Below are 20,730 nucleotides of genomic sequence, written 5' to 3'. Positions count from 1 at the left end.
ATATTCAACTGGAGCGGGCTAATGAATTTATTGTGGCCCAAGGAGTGCTAACTAGTTTCTTCGCTTTAAAGTTCTTGGGTAAGTGTTTCCAGAATTTAAACATTCTTTTGTCTAAGGAAATCCCCATTTGGCCAAAAGCTTCAAGTGCAAAAAACATCAGCAAAGTGACACTCTCGTCGAGATTATCTTGGAAAACTCCCGGAAAGTTGGAGTCCTCTTTGGTTGAAAGTTGAGCTTGGGGTAGGAGAACAAACTCGTCTCCGCCTCTGCTAAATTCCCTAGAAATTCAAGTTGAAAGTAAATTAGCGAAAAGCTCGCGTCAAAATTAGAATTAAAAGCTAAGGCGAAAAGTTTGCCCAAGCAGAAAGGGAAACACCAAATTAGCTCCAGAAAATGTAATTATTTCACAGTCTCTGGATGAGTGCTTGCCTTGGAAGTGCAGTTGCTGCAAGTATTTTAGTGATTTCTAGGAAAACTATACTCAGTTCTTATAAGAAATCAGTTTTTTGGCGGGCTAATGGTTGGATCTAATAAGATTATCGTTAGGGAAAACGGGTCATGGGAAATGCGTTTCAGGGTAATTTTTGTAAAATAAATATACTTTATCAATCCGTGAATATTTTTCTCATACTCAAATCCTTAAGCCTTATAATTTTCAAATATTTCTGGACTTCCACCCGTTTACTTTGCCATTGAAAACTGCAAAACCGTTTGGCTTTGTGAATAAATTGTGTTCACACTTGAGGCAAGTAAGCACAATGGTTGGTGGACCACTAAACGACACTCGAGGCACTTCTGAAGGAGTTGCAACCTCTTCAGGTTCTTAACTAAATACCACATTTCTGCATTTTTTCCGCCTGTTTAAATATTGTGCAAAAATACGCTCTTTATGAGCTGGAAATCTGTGCTGAGCGGCGGTGCAGTGGAAATTAATTAAAAACGCCCACATCTCGGCGATAAATCAGTGGAAGGCAACAACAACCGCAGAGACCGATCACACACACATGGCTCATACACACTCTCTTGCGCATGAGACGACATCCTTGTGGCATGTGACCCCTGACACCACCTCCCCCCTCCCTTATTGCCACGCCCCCTTGGTCAGCAAGCCCTTTTGGCCGCGTGTTTGCTTAAGTGCCACTAATAATCCATTGTTGGCTTTTGTCCTTGTCGCTGTTGCCGCTGTTTTCGCTGCTCGTTGTTGTTATTGCAGCTGCTGTTGCCGAGACTTCTGCCCTGCCACGCCCCTTGCTCTCACCGCAACAATCGAACGTTGCGAAACCAAAAGAAATTGCATGTTTAACAGGCGATAAGCAGGGAAGGGAGCGGGGAAAAAACAACGTCGCCAAAAGAACTTTCAAAAACAAAAGTTTTCAAGTCGCAAACAGCTTTGTGCATGTGTGTGTGTGTTTGCTTGTATGTGTGCAGCTGGTGTGCGAGTGTGTGCTCTGTCGGATTTTGAGTGCTTAAAATTTCAGATTTATTTATGTTTCAGTTTAGCTTTTCGTTATTTTTAATGTTTTCTCCTTATGGCTGCTCAGTGCAGAGAGAAAAAATGAGGTTTAATGTTCCTCAAATTCAAAAAAAAAAAAAACTTTAAATATTATTTTGAGTTAATTTTATATAAAAAAATAAATCCAGAATAATTATGTTAAAAGTCTAACACTTATTCAAGTACATACATATTTTGAGTTGGTTTGGCTTGATTTTAACAGTTTATTAAACATTTTTTAAAATTTTAAAAATATTTATGTGTAGATTATAAATTTTTTAAAATTAAGAAACATAATCATTTAAGCATTGTGTTTTCCCTAAATTAAACTAAACAAAAATATAATTTATAGCCATATAACACTCTTAAGTTCATAAGTAATCTAAATTTTCTTTCAGTGCCTCGAGTCCGCACCCCAAGGGGCATGCGAATTGTGTTTTAAATTAAAGACACAACTTTTGCTGAAATATTTTCGATTTATGCAGATTCCCTTAAACGCTGACAGCGGACCAGAGAAACCGACTGCAATAAATATTTGGCGCCAAGTGGCAATTTAAAGGGGCAATCGAACTCTGTGGCCCAGTTCTTTAAAGTTTAAACTTTAAAACATGTGCGGTTTGAGATCGTTTAAATCACTGCCCCAGGGCATTCAAAACGATTGACATGCTAAAAGGGTTCCGTTTGTTATTGTTATTGTTGATTTTTTGTTCAAAAAATTTTTCTTTTTCGCGGGGATATGTTTAAAAAAAAAGAGAAGCAAATGTGTTGCTTTCCCACTCATATTAATGAATCGAATGCTTTTTGATAAGATTGGCTATGAAGTTGGTTGAAACAAAGTAAGTTGTCCTTTTCTTTCAACTAACTTTAATAGACTGACCAGGGGTGCTCAACACTGATTCTCTAAATGCTGATTTGTTATTGTAAATCCTTGCTGCATATGGATATGGGCTTGCTCGCCTGTAAACTTTAGGCGCTCGCTAAGCTATTCCACTAGCAATTTTTCGTGTTCCTCTTTCCGCCTCATTCCGTCGCCAACTGCAATATATTTTGTTTTTGTTTTTTCCTCGATCATTCTCGAACCCTGCACTGGAATTCATTTCCTATAACTTCTGTTTGCACTTTGGAGTTTATTTCGTAGGGGACTATTTGGAACTGAGGGATGAATTGGTAAGCAAGAAAAAGTTATTTTCTTTCTCTCAGTGTACATCTGCAAACCAAACAAAAGCATCACTACATTATATCACGTTTTCTTTTATTTGGATTAGTAAATTCGAATTTGAGGACCCCTGGACTATACTGACGAAGAGGCCTTCGTAGATATTTCTTATACTGTTAGAATATACAAATTTAGCGAAGCAGAATTTCTTTTTTGAGAAATTGAATTGGAAGTTTATTAATAACTTTTCTAAATTACTGAATTAATACATATAATAGCAATCAAGATTAAGAGTTGCTTCCTTTTTTTTTAAATATTTTATTGGTAAGTTTAAGTGGTCATCTCCTTAATTACGTCGCTTGTTACTTTAATCAACAACTTAAAAGTTTATTGACTTACTAACTAACTAACCAACACAGTTTTGCTCTTCCATAAGACATAAAAAGAAGGGCAATTTAAAAATACAATGTTTAGTCTCCAATAAGACTACTTTTAATTCCCCTCTTTAATACTAGTCAATATAAAGTGTTTTTTGTTTTACGACAACTCCATCTGTACTATCTAAATACTCCAGATAGTTATAGCTTCGTATCGGTATCTCCCATATCCATAATCAAGCTCAAAAGATCTTGAAATCATCAGCGAATTCCACATCGCCCACCCGCCATTCGAATCTGTTATGCAATCGGAGCTGAGTTGATCACTCCAAACCGTTCCAGTACATTCCAATCTATTCCATTTCATCCGATCTGGCGGCATTCTACAAATGTTGTGCTAAATAGCGCATTTAGCTTGTTAGTGTCGAGAATTATGTGACAACTCTATATTGGGACCGCTGTGCCTTGGTCGCTCCTCGGCGCCCAGGGAGGTCTCGCACCTCGCTCCTCTTAACTTGGCCAAGAGCGGCGATAAATATTCAAGTGTAAATGGATATGGGCGGAAGAGGGAGAGGGGTGAGACGCGTTTTCCAGCCGAGCAATGAACTAATAAAGGACAGATGGGCCAAGGGGCGGTGGCGATGGTGTTATGGAGGGAGGCCAACGCCGACGCTTTATTAGCCAGACTTGGCTGTTTTTTTTTTGTTACTTCATATTATGGCCGTAAGAGCGCGCGCCGCAAATGCGTTGTCATAAATTTAAAGCTTTGCCAAGGCGACTCCGGGAATGTCTATAAAGACATTTACCGGCAGCGGCGGCGGCGGCGGCGGTGGTTCCGCTAATGAAGATCAACGAGTCGGGGCTGAGATTCAGACTGCAGGTGGGTGGCTCCACCTACTGGCTCCCTCTCAAAGAACGCATTTCTATGCACATCGCGCGAATATTTCATAAATTTCATTCAATTTTTATTAAACACAAGAAATATGAGCTACCGGAGGAGCCACCGGCGTTGGGTTTGTCCAGGGGAACTGGGCAAAAAAAGAGGACGTAGCAAATCCTGAACCGGAAATCCTCTCATTACGCCAGACTTGTAATTAATCTTTGGAAAATTAAAAGAAGCAACGGAAAAGCGATGGAAACTTTTGAGCCCATCGCGTGGGCTCTGGGTTCTTGTGTACACCTGTTACTCTTATCTGTTTTTTTTTTCTGGCGGATCTCGATCCGGTTTTGAGGATTCAGCCCGAAAAAGGGTTTAGGATGTCTGTGATTTGTTGGGTTCGGTAAATATTTGCAAATGAGTTTGAAATTAAGCCGGTTTACTGATTTTCTGCGAGTCTCCTCCGCTTTCAGATTGTCTAATTAATTTTTTCCTTTTCACGGGATGGTAGTTTTTTTTAGAATGCCCAATTAGATAGTGACCTTGGTCATATCGGGTCGAATGTATGGTTTTCTACATTATTAAAAGTAAATATGTATTATTTAAAATTCTTAAATAAGTTTGAGTGAAAGAAAATATGCCACACGTTAATTTCGGAGGTAAATTAATCTTTGATCGATCCAAAAAAGAGGTATACTTTCCTGCTAGTAGTTTATATATTATAGTTTAGATTTCTCAATCGATATAAACTTGCAACGGATTCCGAAATAGTTATTATATGCTCTGAAAGTACAAAAGTAAATCTTCAGCTTATTATAACTGGCAAAAATTATGCTTAAAATGTTCGTTGCACTTAATTAAGTTAAATTTAACAAAGAAGGTATTTTAATAAACTATTCTTCACTAAAGGGTACCCACACTTCGTTGGTCTAAAATAGAAAGCGTTATCCCATTTGTTATTTATGACCGGACTGGAGGCATTTGCCAGGCTGACATCCTTGAAAATGGACAACAAATCCAGAAGACAGGCTGACAGAAGCTGGCTGCCGCAGAGATTGAATGGCCAGAAAGGACGGGAGCACATAAATTTTTATAATTTTCCTTTTTCTTACCATTTTTGTTGCTGCCTTTGTTGTTGTTGTTATTATTGTTGTTGTACTTTCGATGGACGCTCTTTTGCATGTCAGCTCAAGCCAGGCCAATTCGAGCTGTGTAAGCCGAGTCGTGGAGTCGGGACTCAGACAAGCAGCTGTGTCTCTGGTTTCCTTTCTCATCAGTTTGTTTTCCTTCTTCTTTTTTTTTTTTGTTTCTTTGTGATTTTTTTATGTTTTTATTTTGTAAATCTTTTTTTTTTGACGCCTAAGCCGAGAGCGCGGGCGACACTTGAGTGACGCCTTGACTGGCGCCATCTAGCGGCTGCCGGCTGCGCGTGCATAACTTGCGTTTCATTATAATGAGATTATCCCTTTTGCTTGTACAGTGTTACTGCCTCAGTAGCTATCTGCTCCTGGGAAAACGGAGGAGTGGCACATTTCCATCTTTGGCTCAGAACTGCAACAGCTGTTTGTGTTTTCTTATTTAAATTATTTCTTTCCCTTTTGACGGCTCTTGTTATCCGCATCCGCATCCGCATCCGTATTCGTATTCGCTCCTTTCGTGTCCTGTTTCACGCTCCTTGGCCACTGCAGGATGTCGGGATTATTTGGCTTGGGACTTGGGTCCTGGGTCTTATTTAACTTAAGCAAATAGCCTTTTCCGTGGCCAACTAATTGGAATTGGTAGAGATGAAAGGCAACTTTCCCGTCACTTTGAAAATTATCCTTTAAAACTGCAGTCAAAACAACTTGATTCGATTGACAGACACAGGGATCAAGGGACTTACCTAAGAAATGCATGTCGGAGGTTGATATTTACATAAGAGCTTAAGGGAATCACCAGAAAGGAGTTATAACTTTCAACTGAGGTATCCCCACAATTCCCATATAATTTAAAATCATTTTTAAGGCTGTCTAGAAGTATGCAATAATATATTTTGAATTAATAGCACTGCCAAAACCTAGTAGCTTCTCTAGATAAATACTTATAAAATATCTTTAATCTCCAATCAATACCCATTTAAACGTAGTAAACCATCATCGATATGGAGTTTCGTTGTTCCGCAACTAACTTTCCCCTTAAGTTAACCAGCATCACAGTCACATTTATACCCCCAACCCTTTTAATTGATTTTCGATTTGTGCCTCCGATGGGACCACCTCCAAAGTAAATTTCCAAAAACCATTTACCATGTTCGAATTATGCAAAAATGTGTTAGGCACGATGTAAAAACATCAAACGACACGAGCTCGCTGTACATACATTTGTCAATTTATTTATGTTTTTTCTATTTCCTTCAATCATTTGGAATATTTAAATTGATTGGGTCACGCCAAGGCCAAGCCCCAGAGCCCAACAACACTCCGAGCCCAAACCCCAAGCTCATGTTGGAAAACCAATTAGAGCCGAAACAACAATAACGACAAAAATAACATCACAAACATCATCAGCTGACAAGATCAAATCGTGTAATGTCCCTCATTACAACATCGTTTTGTACAAATATATATTTTTTTCTGTGTGTGTGTGGCCCAAAAAAAAGGTGTGAACTGGCGGGTTTTCAATGAGCTTAGATGAACGCGAAAATGTGTTTAAATGGTGGCATTAGTTATGGGAACAAGTCGTTCGATGAATTTGATTATAAACGTTATGGAAATTCATGGTTTTCACTTCATCGATTGAATAATACTTTTCTGTGCCTGAAAAGATTTATCTAAAGATAAATACTAATTTAAGCATTTCAAACTATGAATAATAAATAGATTATATAACAAAACACAAAATCACAACAGAAATCATAGAAGAGGCAAAGATTGTTTTTATTGTTATCTTGAATTTTCATATACAAATTTTTCCAGACTGAAGCTCTAAATTTCCAGGAGAAAACTGATAAAAGATCACAATAACATTCAAGGCTTTTCGTGGGACTGATGGTGTTTTTTGTGGTGGGGATCGTAGTTGAGAACGTCAAAGGTCAGGATCTTGTAGAACGACACCGACCAGCCCACATCATCCATGCGGGGTGCGATTCTTCCCGTTATGGGCACAGCAGCCGTAGCCGGATTTTGGGTGGATCTTATGGGATCTATAGCTGATTGTATGAAAGGTTCTTGGAGTGGCCTAGAATTGGCAATGGGCGATGGGCTTGTGGGAGCATTATTAAAGGGAAAGCTCTGAGCATGAGGATTATTTAGGTTAACTCCTCTTTGCGTATCAGCAGTGTAGTCTCTCCTGAAGCGGATGAAGATCTCAGCGAAAACTATTCGATGTGGAACTGCCACAACTTCCGGTGGGGTCTTCAGTTCGTTGTCCATCCGGCGGATAATCTCGTTGACCTCCACCACCTCGCTGGCCGTATCGAAATCCTTGGTGTTCCGCAGACCCACGAAGAGCATGTCTATAAAAGCGTACTTCCTGCCGAAGTTCTGCCGCGTGGCAACCTTCATGGGAATCGCTCTCCGCAGATGTTCCCTTTCGAATCTGACCAGCTGGAGGCGTGTATCGTTCCGGGAGAGCAGCATATCTCGGGTGATCTGCTGGAATCCCACCGGAGTCGTGTACTCGCTGATCTTGTCCGCACTCTGCTGCCGGATTATGTCCGTCATGACGATGGCCGCCTGCTTGGCGCCCTCCAAGAAGTCCGGCTCACTGAACTCCCGATCCCAGAGCCACTTAAGCTTCCACAGATTGAACTTGGTCACCAGGTACTTCCACGGATTGTGCAAATAGACCAGTTTCGGAATCGTCTTTCGACGCTGATCGTAAGCCGCACTCTTGCGATCCCAATCGTGGAGTTCTCGACGATGCATCTGTGGCTTGCTGCTACATCCCAGTTTCCACTGGGAACACGGATTACGGGGTTGGCCATTATGGGGATGTTGATTGCCGAACAAGTGGTTCAGAGTGCCATATTTACGTAGAATTTTTGATAGCATCGCGACTCCTAGAGTGATGCACTTTGCATGTTTGTCTCCAAACTCGTCGTCTGTGCCCTGCTGTTGTTTCTATTTTTGTAGCTACTAATTTTGAGCAGTTCAGAAACAAATAACTGACAGTAGTGAGATTTAAAAGAAAACTAAATAATATAACTGAGGTAGTTGAGGAATATCATAAAACTACCTGCAAAATAGGGACAAATTTGAGAGTCGTTAAAATGGTCTGTAAGTCGTTTTGGTTTCATTTATAAGTTAGATCATCATTAAAATAATAATGAAAATTTTATCATTTTCCCTTAAAGAATTATACGGAAAAACTATATATTTTAAAAGGGATTTTCGAGGGATTAAGATGTTTATATATTTTTAATCAGACTGTTAAGAAATCATAAATTCAAATTTAATAGGCACTGTAAATAATTTCTATTTCCCTCGAATAAGTTTTGGGGTTCAAATCTCTTCCCAGCCGAACCCTCCCACACAAAGTTTCCAGTCCCAGGTAGCCTCAGAGTCGACGTCCAAATGACATGCCGAGATCGTAAAGCATTATTCCGCCGATACATAAATTATATTCCGATGTGCGTGAGTGTGTGAGGGCCGTGTGGGCTTCTTCTCTTTGGTTTTTCTCCAGCGACAAGTGGCCCTTGGCCAGTGACTGCGATGGCCGAGGAGAAGATGAAGGGAAACTGCTGGGCCTCGGAGGTCTCTGGTCTCACGCAAACGACATAAAAATTAACAATGAAAATGGGAAAGAAATGAAAAGCTTTCAATGCAATTGTTGCGCTCGGCTGGAAGATGTGTATTTAAATGGCGCGGCGAATTTAATTATGTGTAAACTTATTTAATGGAAAATTAAACAGTAGTTAAATCACATGGGAAGCAGCCAGCGAACAGTCAAGAAGAAATGTTGGTAGTAGGTGGTTTGATAGGGAAGCTTCAAATAGGAAAACACATTAAGAAGTTAACAGGGTATTAGATGTTCCCTTGCCCTGAAGTTGTATCTTTATAACCACTTCTATAACCATTTTTGGAATTGCTAAACTGCTGGCTTAATCAATTAGCCACATGCCTAAACTATTCATTACATCGATCATTTAAGTCGAACATTTTATGGCTGGCCAATGGCTTCTGGTATGCCTTTCGCATAGAAAAATTCAAACGAACAGACTTGAATGCATACAAAGTAAGTCCATTCCCCCTCCTCTACCCATCTATTCTAACGTTTTCAGTTTATCAATTCGATATACCAAGTGGCGATGGAGGGGGCCTGGGTAGATATTCCTCCAAAGTTGACACAAAATGCGTGGTCGTCATCGTCATCGGCCATCGTCATCGTCAATCGTTGCATGACATCGCAAGAAAGTTGCCCAAGTTGGAGAGAGAAGGCTGGAGGCTGTCAGAAAGAGAGCGAACGCTGGGGAAGAGTGAGTGAGATAAGTATCTTTTATGGACCCGACGGTTGCAGCAGCAGCAACAAAAGATAAAAAGATACTGCAACGGGGAAAATTCAAATTCAAACGAAAATAAGTAATTCATTTCGCTGTGGCTTTCAGGGTTCAGAGTTAAAGAAAGAGAGAGATGGCCGGGCTGTGTCTTGCTGCTCATTAAATCATTCAGCTGTCAATCAATTTCGATGCGGTTGTCTTGGGCTGAAAACGAATTCCTGCCTTTGTTTTTTTTCCTCCGATCTGAGGTGGTCAGCCAACCGCAGACTCGTGGATAATTATACAGCCATCTGTAATGAGTTCGAACGGCATGTTCTTTGTGTCGTCCCATTAGAAGTTGTTTAATTCAATCCATGATTGATTGCTTGGATTACTTGCAAGCTCCTTGTCACAGAGCTGAACTCCTGAATATGCATTTCTGTATCTGTATCTTCGAGATACATTCCACTTATGGAACGATCAAGTTGCGTTTTAAATTTCGCCTGGCACAAAGAGCGAGCCCCCCGTATATCGTTAGCATAAGCGCAAGTATCTTGTGGATTTCCATATCTTTCGGTTCGGTTCGCCTGTCGTCGTACCTGTCAGTCGATTCAGGTTAAATCAATCATACACAAAGACTTCGGAACGGAGACCTGTCAACACGGTTCATTGTTTGCCTCAGAGCGGCATTTAATGAAAAAGACCGAACTCGAACTCGAACTCGAATCTGAACTGGTATGGAATACCATTTCCCCCCCATTCCCGCATTAGAGCTCACTTTATGCTATCCCATCGATATCTATTTTATCCGCGGGCCTGGGCATTCATAGTTTGTAAATTTATGCGCGTATCTCACAGATAGTTCGTGCAGTTATTTGCATTTTTCTCTCTTTGGGCAGCCCAGGCGACTCTAACTATTGTCTGGGCTTATACTCGAACATATATATTTCACATACGGGTGGTCATTTAGCATATTTTGATATTGAGATTTATTGACAAGATTGGAGCGTGGCTGCAGCTTTGTCGGCACCACAGCGGAAATGTTTCCGCCCCCGCCACCGCCGCCTCCGCCGCCGCAATTATGTCAAAACGCGGTCCCTACTCCAAATTAATTGAGTTCGTACCCCGAAAATCGTATTGGATTTCACACTGGGCGCCCGTTTAGGCAAATTGACCACAGCAGAGGAGAAAAACACAACCCAGCAGAAATCAAAACTAAGAGCGTGCCACTGGAACAATGCCAAGTCCAGATGGAAGGGACTTAGTGGAGAATTGAGTGGAAGACACTGAGCAAAAAGAGGAATTTAATCTTCCTGAAGAAGGAAGAATGTGTTTCAGTCATCCATATATGGTTAGTATGTTGAAAACTGTTGGTTTTTCCATCAATATCTCTTAACTTATTAATAGGTAAATGACTGCAAATTTGATGTCATAACTTCATATTTATTTAAATTCTAAACCAGATTTTCTCCCTGTGCAGGAATAGAAATCTATACGCTTTGAAACCTTGCAAAGTGCGCGGAATGTGGTCGCGTCATTGAAATGCGATACGAGACCTCCAACTGAAGAGATCGTGAGGAATTGCCCATGAATTCGATGTACACTTCTAGGGTTTCCAAGCTGTCACTCTGCGGTGGGTTAGTCTCTAGTAAATTCGCACATTTCGAGGTAGTTTGTGCAATTTGTCTGGCAAATCGATCATCGCCACTGCGTCTGAATGCGGAAACATGTGAATCCAATCCGCATTTCGATCAGGTTGAGGTTGGGGTCAGGTCTTTTCCTTTTCCCTTACCTATCTACCCTTTCCCCGATCAATTGATGGTAATCGAATACCTTCACGTACTCGAGATCCTTTGTGCAGTGAGTCATTTAAAATCCTCCAACTCTTCTAATGTGTCAGGGCGACACCTGAGAGACCATTCACGTGATCTGCCTGCCTTATGGCCACTTAAATTGGCGTTTATGGAGGGATTCTCCGGGGCAGGGACAACCTGTCAATGGCTGACACTTCACTTGTCGCCTGGCCTGATATGTGGGTCCGATGTGATGGAACTGTCGCCGTCTTCCAAGAACTGTCTGCGGACTTTGCACCACATCACCCCCATGATCCCCACCACCCATCGCCGTCCTAGGCAGACGATCCATTCGAAAACTGGGCGATTCGATTTATTTATGGCCCCAGATTGGGTCGCTTTTCCGATTCAGTTTGCGTGCCAGTCATCGAGTGCCACCCAAAGCAAACACGGGAAAACCCAAGGGAAAGGGGAGATAACGAAAATTAAATGCTCTATAAATGAAAAGTCCAAACTATATATATATTACTAAAATCGAGTCCTTATGAGCTGACTTTTAATCTGTTATCTTGAACATCTATTGAAGTTAATCTATTTTCAATATTTTCCTTTAGAATAAGTTTGGTCACTATTTTCCTTATCATCATTTTCATTTAGCTTATATACCTCTTTTAGTAGAGTACTTCTAACCAGATTTGTGGGCGGTCTGCAGCTACGAGTCTATAATGCCAATGCGATCGATTTGGTAGCCCAGGTCTCTGTTTATCTATGGGATTCTCCCACATCGTTGACATCTTCTGGGCTCATAATTCACCTTGTGACCGAATACCAACTGCATTACCCACTAACCCACATGGAGGAGACTCAAAACCATAAAATTCTTCAGCGAGAGAGACATCAAAGCAGAGCCAAAAAACAAAGTTCAGACTTTAGAGGATTTTAGGTTGTATTTTGTTGCCGTGGTGGACCCAGAAAATAAGTCATACACAAGTACGCTAATATATATGTTACTATATATACATATCTACTATATATATATATCAAGTCAAAGAGCTGAGGAACAGACCACGAGAGGATGTAAACAGACCCAGAAATGCCAGAGCATTCTGTGCTGACAGTGGCCAAAAAATATGTCATAAAGAGATACGGTCTGTGTCAATATTGACACAGTCAACAGGGGCGCAAAAAAGAGGGCGTGGCAGTGTAAAGCTGTGTTGACTTGCAAACAGCCGGAAAGGGAAAGATAGATAGAGGGAGAGAGAGAGCGAGAGAGATTGCCCATTTGCCCACCTGCAAACAACTGGGAAGAGGTGACAATGCTCATCCCAAGCCACGGAATCACCATCCACCTCCAGATCCTCCGACCACATAGCCATTATCCGTGTCGTCATCAGCGTGGTAATTTTCATTGTTATGCAGTAAATGCCGTGGGGCAAGTAAACCTCTAAATTTCAGTCAGATGTCCTTAGGCTTAAAGGGTATGTTGAATGTCTTAAGAGGGTTGTAACGCCTGGATTATAGAATATAGAATGTGGTTTCCCTTCAGAACAAGGTCTTTGCATTTTTCACTGAAGTTCTTTAAACAACCTTCATAACTTAATCACTATCTATCCTGCAATAAAATTAAAAGTCACCAAAAGTTTCAGTCTCCAGAGTCCTTAGAACTTAATTTAATTCGAGTGGCAAGGATACCTCCAGTGGATAGTCAAAGTTATGGTTTCGGGGAACTCCTTTCGGCTAATCCACTTCCTTTATCGAAGAACTGCCCACCTGAAACTGCTTATGTGTGTCCCCTGACATTTGCGGATTCACCTGCCGCATGCCACATGCCCCAAACATTTAACTGGCTTTCGGGTTAACCAAGTCAAATTGTGCTACTCAGTTAACCCACCGAAGCCACTGCCGCCGCCGACAGGAACAACGACATTAGGAGAAAACTGGGAAAAATTCCCAAAATTCTTTTATCGCTGGATAAATATTTATGTTGCCAGTGGTCCCTGGCGACTAAACCCCAAAATTCGACACGCGCATAAACAATGAGAGTGGGTGAAAAGTGGGTGGGGAATTGGGGATTGGCGGTTTTTTTATTTCCGGTAGGGGAAACCCTCAAAGCCCCCGATGTGTGTGTGTGTGTGACCCATTTTCAGAGAGGGTATTCCTCTGTAGACTTCTCCAGGCTCCTGACAAGCCCTCAACCCGCTTCTAAATCCTCGTTAAATTATTCAATTTGTCATGTTTTGTGCCACGCGTTGCTTGGCGAAAAATAAAATTACATTATTTTCCACATGTACACGTGTCATGTGGGAGGAAATGGGCAAATTAGTAGAAAGGTAGAGAAATTTTCAGAGATTGTTTCGAGGGAAATACCATTTTTTAGGAAAACAAACCAGATTCTAATTTGAAACCCAAACTTATTATTTAACTTTCGTTGTCTAAAAGACATTTTCAAGTTTATTTTGATAACAAATTATATAGTAACTTCTTCATATTTCTTTATATGTTAATCCTGAATAGCAAACCTAAAACCGATATAGTTTTCCCTGTGTACTGCAGCCCAATATAAGGCTGCTGAAAGTGGAACCTCTGACCAGTATTATATAGTTGTGACAATCTGTTGTAATTGCGCTAATTGCAATTCATTATTCAAAGCTTACGCTTGTTATCTCACTCCCACACACTCTCTGCCCAGCCCGCTTCAGTGCGCGAAAGAGATGGAGAAAGCGAACGAGCTGACAAAATGTCGAACAAAATATCCGCAGGATATTCGCTTGTTGATTTCGCTGGAGACTTTGACAATTTATTTGCGCATTTATTTTTGGTAGCTGCCAAAGGGGATTCGGTAAAGAGAGGGGAGATCGGTTGTAAGTACAGATATATGCTGATTATATATATGAGCAGGGAAACAGACAGATACTTGTTTATTAATAATGGAAGCCACACATTTTCGCATATTTGCTTATTTACACTGGCAAGCTCATATATTGAATATAGAAAGCCCGGGGCACTGGCATAAAGGATCTGGTATTAAGTTTCCCTTTTGTCATCGCTCCATTCGAAATTCATTTCGCGTTATGCAATTTTCCTTCAAACAGAAGTGCTCTTTCATTTAACAAGGGAAATGCGAGGAAAATGAGGAAAAGCAAGGAGGCGGCGGCGTTATGAACAATTTTAATTTCATTAAGTGCTAAAGTGCCTCGCAATACTTTCCAACAAGAACAATAAGCTCAGCCACTCAATGAAGGCAGAAAAAACAACTTTTCAACCCCATCCACACTTCAATATAGATTCTTTTTTTCCAACCTTTATCCTTAAAAATATCCTCTTCTTGGTGTTTTTCAATATCTTTAATTTTTATTCTAATTAATGACTTGCTTTATGTGGATTCTATTTATACATTCACTCTAATTTGTTTGCTGGTTAAATATTTAATAGGTTTATCTATTCTGGCAACTTGGTGGAGGATGTAATCTCCATTGTGTTTGCATCTTCCACCCCGCTTCTCCACCCACTCGACTGTGCTTCAAGCAGGTGTAACAGGTCGCTTTTGTCAAGACTTTGGGCACACTTGACCCAATTAGCGCAAGAATTCCGGAATTTAACCCTCGCAACGAACGCAGGCTGGCGTGGAGATTCGTCTTGCGAGATACTCAACCTTTTTCATATATTTTCACCTTAAGCTGCATAAATATTTTGGAAAGTTTTCTGGGCTACACAAAGGGAAACCTAACTGAATTTCTTAATATAAAATATGATATGATAAGACTGTTATATCTACTATATCCAAAAAACCATCTTTAAGGGAATATTTCATTATGATAAAATGCAGTAAACGTAGAAAAGAAGGTACAAAAGTTAGTGTAGTATTCATATGCTTAAAACTTTATATCAAATCGAATGAAGAGATTTCCTTTAAAACCAAAATACGTAATTTTATAGTTCAGTAAAATGTACTTATCTCTTATATAAAAATCCAAAATAATAAATTAAAAAACTATTACAAAATAAACATTTTTTCTTCCCTTCTGCACTTTGTAAAGGCAAAACTATAGGGAGTTTTTCGCGTATGAAAAGGGGCTGAGGGGGTAAGGAGGAGGGCGGTCTCATAAGTTTAACAACAGGGGAGCTGGAAAATTGGACAGGTGGGTTTTTGGGGTTTAGCAGCAGAATAGTTACGCTAACTTAACCTCATTTAAATATTTTTTCTGGGCTTGTATTGTTGTTCGCTTCTGGTCTGCGCATTCATTCCCTTCTTGGCTTCATCTTGTTATTTTTTTCGGGAGTTCCCCTGCTCGTACTGCACTCCCCTCTGCCCATACCACCCAAGCCCTTCTTTCAGGTGCATCATCATACATTTTTCTTAATGCCTCGCGCACTTCACTATAAAGTAGCACAGTGCAAGTGGATGATGTTTGGGAGATGGGGGCCAGCGCTGGGTTAAGGGGTGCAGTGGAGTGTTAACCATGGAGTTGGTCGGCGGAGGGGTGAGGCGAAAAAGCAACGGTTGCATTTTGTATTCAAGTACAACGAAAATTGTTGTAAATTAGTAAAAATGTACACATCCCAGGGAAGAGGCGAAGACCACGATGTTGGGGCATAAAAGGTGTGCACCAGGTGAGGAGGAGAGGGTGCGGTACCTCCTCTGGGTGATGCGGGGAAAGGGGCCAAAGATAAGCAGAGAGTGCCCGGCAAGTGAAGAGGCTGCTCTGCCGGCTACCAACCTACGCAATTAAGCGCAGTCTGAAAAAAGGGGGAAACCCCATCTCTCTGCCTTAACCGAGTGGGAGCGAGAGGGATAGAGCGCCCAGCGAAAGGGCACTCTGTTAGCTATCTATCTCCCTCTTTCATTCGCTCCCTCTTTTGGGGCTGGAAGTAAAACCTTCATTGTTTGCATTAAAGAGGCAGCCTCCAGCCCTTCAAATCACTGAGAGAAAGATATTAAGACAATATTTTTAAATAAAACTTAGTTAAATATTTTTAAGAATTATTATAAAGACATCCTCCATTGCTGTAATATTTTAGTTTAAACCTTTTAAGTAATTTATAATATTTAAAATCGTTCTTTTCCCTTTTGAAGCTTAGTAATATAAGTACCTTATCTTATATTTTAATCATAATTCAGACTTATATTGTTTTATTACATTTATGAAGCATTTCTTTAAGTGCACCCATCCAACCCCTACCCATCATCATCGTCATCATCCAGCTCTTGGCCTTCCCAGCACTTGAGCAACTGCTTCTGCTGCTGCTGCTGCTACCAAAAAGGCTTTCGGTAACTTAGTTTCCGTCGCTTTTTACAACCTCATGTTTGCATTTTACCTCAACGACGAATGCTTAGGGTCCACACAACAACATCATCCAAAAATAAAAAAAAATAATAAACAACAACAATGGCAACAACGAGAAGAAGAAGCAGAGGCAGCTCCACAAGTGGGTTGTCAAGCAGCCCAAAGTTGTTGTCAAGAGAAGTTGTAAAATGCTTCCCAAGTAATAATATACAACAATTTCGTAGCTGGAAGTGGATTTGGAAAGCAAAATGCTTGCACAAGATAAACATTTTGTTTTCCGCTCTGCTTTCTGCTTAGCCAGGCTAAGGAGGTTAAATTGCAGTCAGAAATCGGTAAAAAAATAAAGCCATTGAACTGGAGATTCTGTAGATCAATGTTTGTCAGCTCTATTCAGGTTTAATCTTGGGATTAGCCATGATCTCGTGTTTTATGACCAATATATATAACCGATCATCTCGTCTTTCATTTGAAACCATTTTTATGAGGAATTCTGGAAGTTAATCCGTTTCTTAAGCTCATGGAAATGATTTAGCGGCCCCTCTTCTGACCGCCTTATCTCTGGTGAAAATGAAAGTGTGTATCTTTCTCTTTATTTGTTATCTTCTTTATCTCTTCGAGATAAGCTTTTGATACGTCCAACACAGAGTGCGAGAAAGCCTTGTAATCTGTAGGCAAGCCCAGCGAATTGCGTGGTCGATTTATGACCTGGATTTATGGACTGATCTCTGAATAAGAGTTGCGACTATAAACACCCACCGAAGTGTCAGAGTTGCCATAGGCAGGTGTGATTCTTTGCCAAAGGTGTTGATGCGATCATTATGTAATCTACACTATTAACTTGCTTAGCCAAGGTTTCGATGTCACAAAACTAATTTGAATTTAATTTTTTATGGCGATGATGCTGGCCAAGAGTAATCCCTGAATACTTTTCTTATCTAGGGTCTTGCACTGCTCAGCCATCATTTCCATCCGAGACCATAACAATTTCCCAAACATCAAATTTAATGCGATTTTAATTTTTGAGCCCAGCGCATTTTCCAATTTGATGACCGTCGGGGGAGAAAGAGGCGATGGCGACGAGTTCACCTGGGCTGGCTGTTGGGATGTGCCGTACATCCTTCTACCTCCATAAAATGGCATAAGGGCAAATAAATATTTCAAATAGTCATAAATATTGTTGATTGCAGGGGGATGGGGGGTGGCTACATGGAAGACCTTTTAATTAAGGCAATAAAACGGAAATCGACCACGTAACCTAAGGAAAACATAAAGTTTACATTAAATCCACTTAATGTTCGAACAAAGTGCCGTGAATGTCTTCTTTATCGCCACGTGCTTCAGGTTTAGGTCCTCCTTCCTTTCCACCTTCAGCCCACCTGGCTGTTGGTTTTTTGCTCGTGTCTCTGTTATGGCAACCTAAAGCGGGGTAAGTTACACTGAAAGGAAAATACTTGTATTAAATGTTGGTACTTTTCACTTTTTCAAATTCTATCAAAGCTAGCTTTCGTAAGGTTTTCTATGGGTTTGTTTATTTTGTTGCATTTTTCAATTTGGAAATTATGTCTAAGATAAAGAATTTAAAGACATTTCATTTTCAACATCCCACAAGTAAAAAGTTCAAATAATCATTTCCAATAAAATACATTTTTCACCATTTAAACTTAAATTTTCCATTCCCGTTGCTTTTTACTCTGCAGAAAAGCTTGCCTTTATCCCCGGCGGCAGCTTATGACTGAAAATGCTTTTGGGCAAGTGAGCAGCCAATGTCGATGTTGTCCTTCCACCTGGACTAACACTAACACCATTCCGTCCGTGAGGAATGCTCTCATATTTGATTTTTATTAGCCTTCAACTGAGACCGTGTCAGAAGTTGGCGCCTTTGGCGTTTGGTCTTCCTTTTTGGCCAACACCACCACCATTCCCATCTTCCGGCCACATTCCCATTCGCTCATCATCTCACTTCATCATCGCCAGCTGCCCTCCGACTGGCCATAAAAACATTTGGACCCAAGGTTGTCCAATGTTGATGTAAGTATAAATTAAATATTTCGTGCATTAACGCTCGAGTGTTTATTTTTGCCTCCGGGGAATGAGAAAAAGAGAAAGTTAGAGGGGGGAAAGCGGGTAGAGAAGGAAACTCATTAAATTAGCAATGTCGATTTTAATACCCCTCGCCGTTTTTTCCTTTCGCTTACTGGGTCTTGCCTAGCTGGATTCATGAATAATTCACCCCGAACTGGCATAAATACCCTCTATCCGCCTGATCTGCCTAGACAGCACTGGGTCAAAACTCTTTTCAAACTCCCAATTCCACAGACTCTTCCTTCCTGGTTTGTTGTGTCGATTTTATTTCACATTTGTGTCAATGAGCTAATTGAAGTGAGCCTGGGCACGAAGCGGTGAGAAAAGCAGCGGATAGTCTAGTCGCACATTTGGTCACACTATCTCCTTTAAAGGCAACTCTGGTCATGCTAAGCTATCCTTTGTTCTTGAAAGCCAGGCAATTGATTAATCATCAGAATTGCCATTTTCAATGGAATGGTCAATTAGCCTAGATAATTGATAAGTCTTTCACTTCGTATTACCTTTTATTACCTTTCACCCGAAGGGCACTTCAAATTCGATGCAATTATCTGTTATACCATCTGGCTCGGCTGAAAAGTACCTAAGTTGAGTACGACTGTGGCAGTAGACAGGTTAGAAGGAGGTAGGAGGGAAATCCGACCGGAGGCTGACCTCTCTGACTTTTCATGACCCAATGACACTTTGACTAATTGAAAACTGTCAAATTGCAAGTCGCATGCGGTGGCCGCATCCGAACCTCTCTTACCTGCCTTACCATTTAGCATCTCCACATCATTTCTGCTGCTGCTTGGCTTCTTAATTGAATTAACTCATTAGACGTAAATATCTGAACATCCATCTATGCAGTCCGTCCACTCCAGCTGAGTTGGGTTTACCTATGACCTGACAAACAAAATAATTCAAGCATTTTTCATTCGTACATATACTTGGAGTGTGCCAAACATTTTGGTCAAATGTCATTTTGCGCAAACATTGCTTACGTCTGATTTTGGATTGGGACTGCTCAGGGATTTATTAATGACGTTTCGTATTGGGGTTAACATTCATTTAATTTATTTGAGCTCTCCTCTCCCCCTAAATGGCCACAAATTGTGCATTGTGACAGGTTTGGATATCTGGCTGAGATTGAATTTAGTTCGGTTATTTGTGAATTGTTGGCTTAGATAATTAATAGCTCGTTGTGCAGCGACGAACACATTTTGCAGCTGTCAGAGAGGCAATTTGAAAGAAATTAAGATAATCCAAATGGAAAATAACAAAGGTAAATACTACTTAATCCATGGTTTAAGTTATGAGGAAAAGCTTGGTCCGTTATGATAACTAAATCAATTTGCGAAAGGACTTTTGATAACCAACAGCTTGATGGGCCAAGTCCTCGTTGCCAAAGTTTCTGGCCATTTCGCTGGGTCACACAAATCTGTTCGCATTTTTTATATAAATGGGCCTCTTCGTTCTGATTGCCATTTGTGGATTATCTTTTCGGTCTGATTGAGAAACCTCGCACTCCTCGAGGCAGGGACTCCGCTTATTCTGGGGGGGTCATAACTGATGATGATGATTCCATTTGCGGTTTGAATAATTTTCATAATTTAAATAACAGCCCCCAGCTCCCTGAGCCTGGCGGCTGCAATACCGAGACAGATAGTCATTCACTCACCCAGTTAGTCCGTCAGGATAGTCTCCTTTATTTTGGCCAAAAGGGAGGGCACCGCTGCCTCTGCCAGCTCCGCCAGGACAAAACAAAAGCGAGAGTGTAAATCACGGAGCGAAATGATAAATGGAGCAACGACTTGTTACGCATAAATTTCTGGCCAGAAAGGAGCGCAGGGCAAGGATTGAAGAGAGCACGTCATGTGCGAAGTCCTCCGACTATGCCACTTTCCCTCAGTAAAAACAATATTTCATTACATTTACATATTCTCACTCAATTTTCATATTTTCGCATTCTCGGTGGGAAATTTTCGAAGGGCAAGGGGTGGCTGGGAGTCAAGTGGATCTTGTTGTGCCTGCGCCTTTTGTTTCCATTTTATGGTAATGCCGCCAAGTCCTTTATTCCGTCCTTCCGCTCCGACCCCCTTTGGCTGGCCCTCTGACATTTCCCATTTTCCACTTCCCCAAAAAGAACCTCCCACTTGCACAGTGGCGCCCTCAAGTGTCGGTTCATTCGCATTTCGTATGTCAGCATTTTAAATAGGCTTTTCATGTTCGAA

At 40.9% G+C, this 20,730-nt stretch overlaps 1 protein-coding gene across 1 annotated transcript; it reads right to left on the bottom strand.

Moving 5' to 3' along the window:
• Window positions 1-6,799: 6,799 nt before the first annotated feature.
• LOC108112323 lies at window positions 6,800-8,030 on the bottom strand. The gene has a single exon (XM_017222153.2). It carries the CDS (start codon window positions 7,931-7,933, stop codon window positions 6,908-6,910), a length of 1,026 nt encoding a protein of 341 aa, XP_017077642.2. The 5' UTR covers window positions 7,934-8,030; the 3' UTR covers window positions 6,800-6,907.
• Window positions 8,031-20,730: the final 12,700 nt, after the last annotated feature.

This window comes from Drosophila eugracilis, unplaced genomic scaffold, assembly GCF_018153835.1.
Source record: "Drosophila eugracilis isolate 14026-0451.02 unplaced genomic scaffold, ASM1815383v1 contig_90, whole genome shotgun sequence".
NCBI classification, from domain to species: domain Eukaryota; kingdom Metazoa; phylum Arthropoda; class Insecta; order Diptera; family Drosophilidae; genus Drosophila; species Drosophila eugracilis.
Note: the sequence above shows the minus strand (reverse complement) of the source record. Positions and strands in the feature narration are given on the sequence as shown.

Bases quoted from the DNA above. Each gene is read 5' to 3' on its own strand.
- LOC108112323 (XM_017222153.2), bottom strand. From the start codon at position 7,933: ATGCTATCAAAAATTCTACGTAAATATGGCACTCTGAACCACTTGTTC.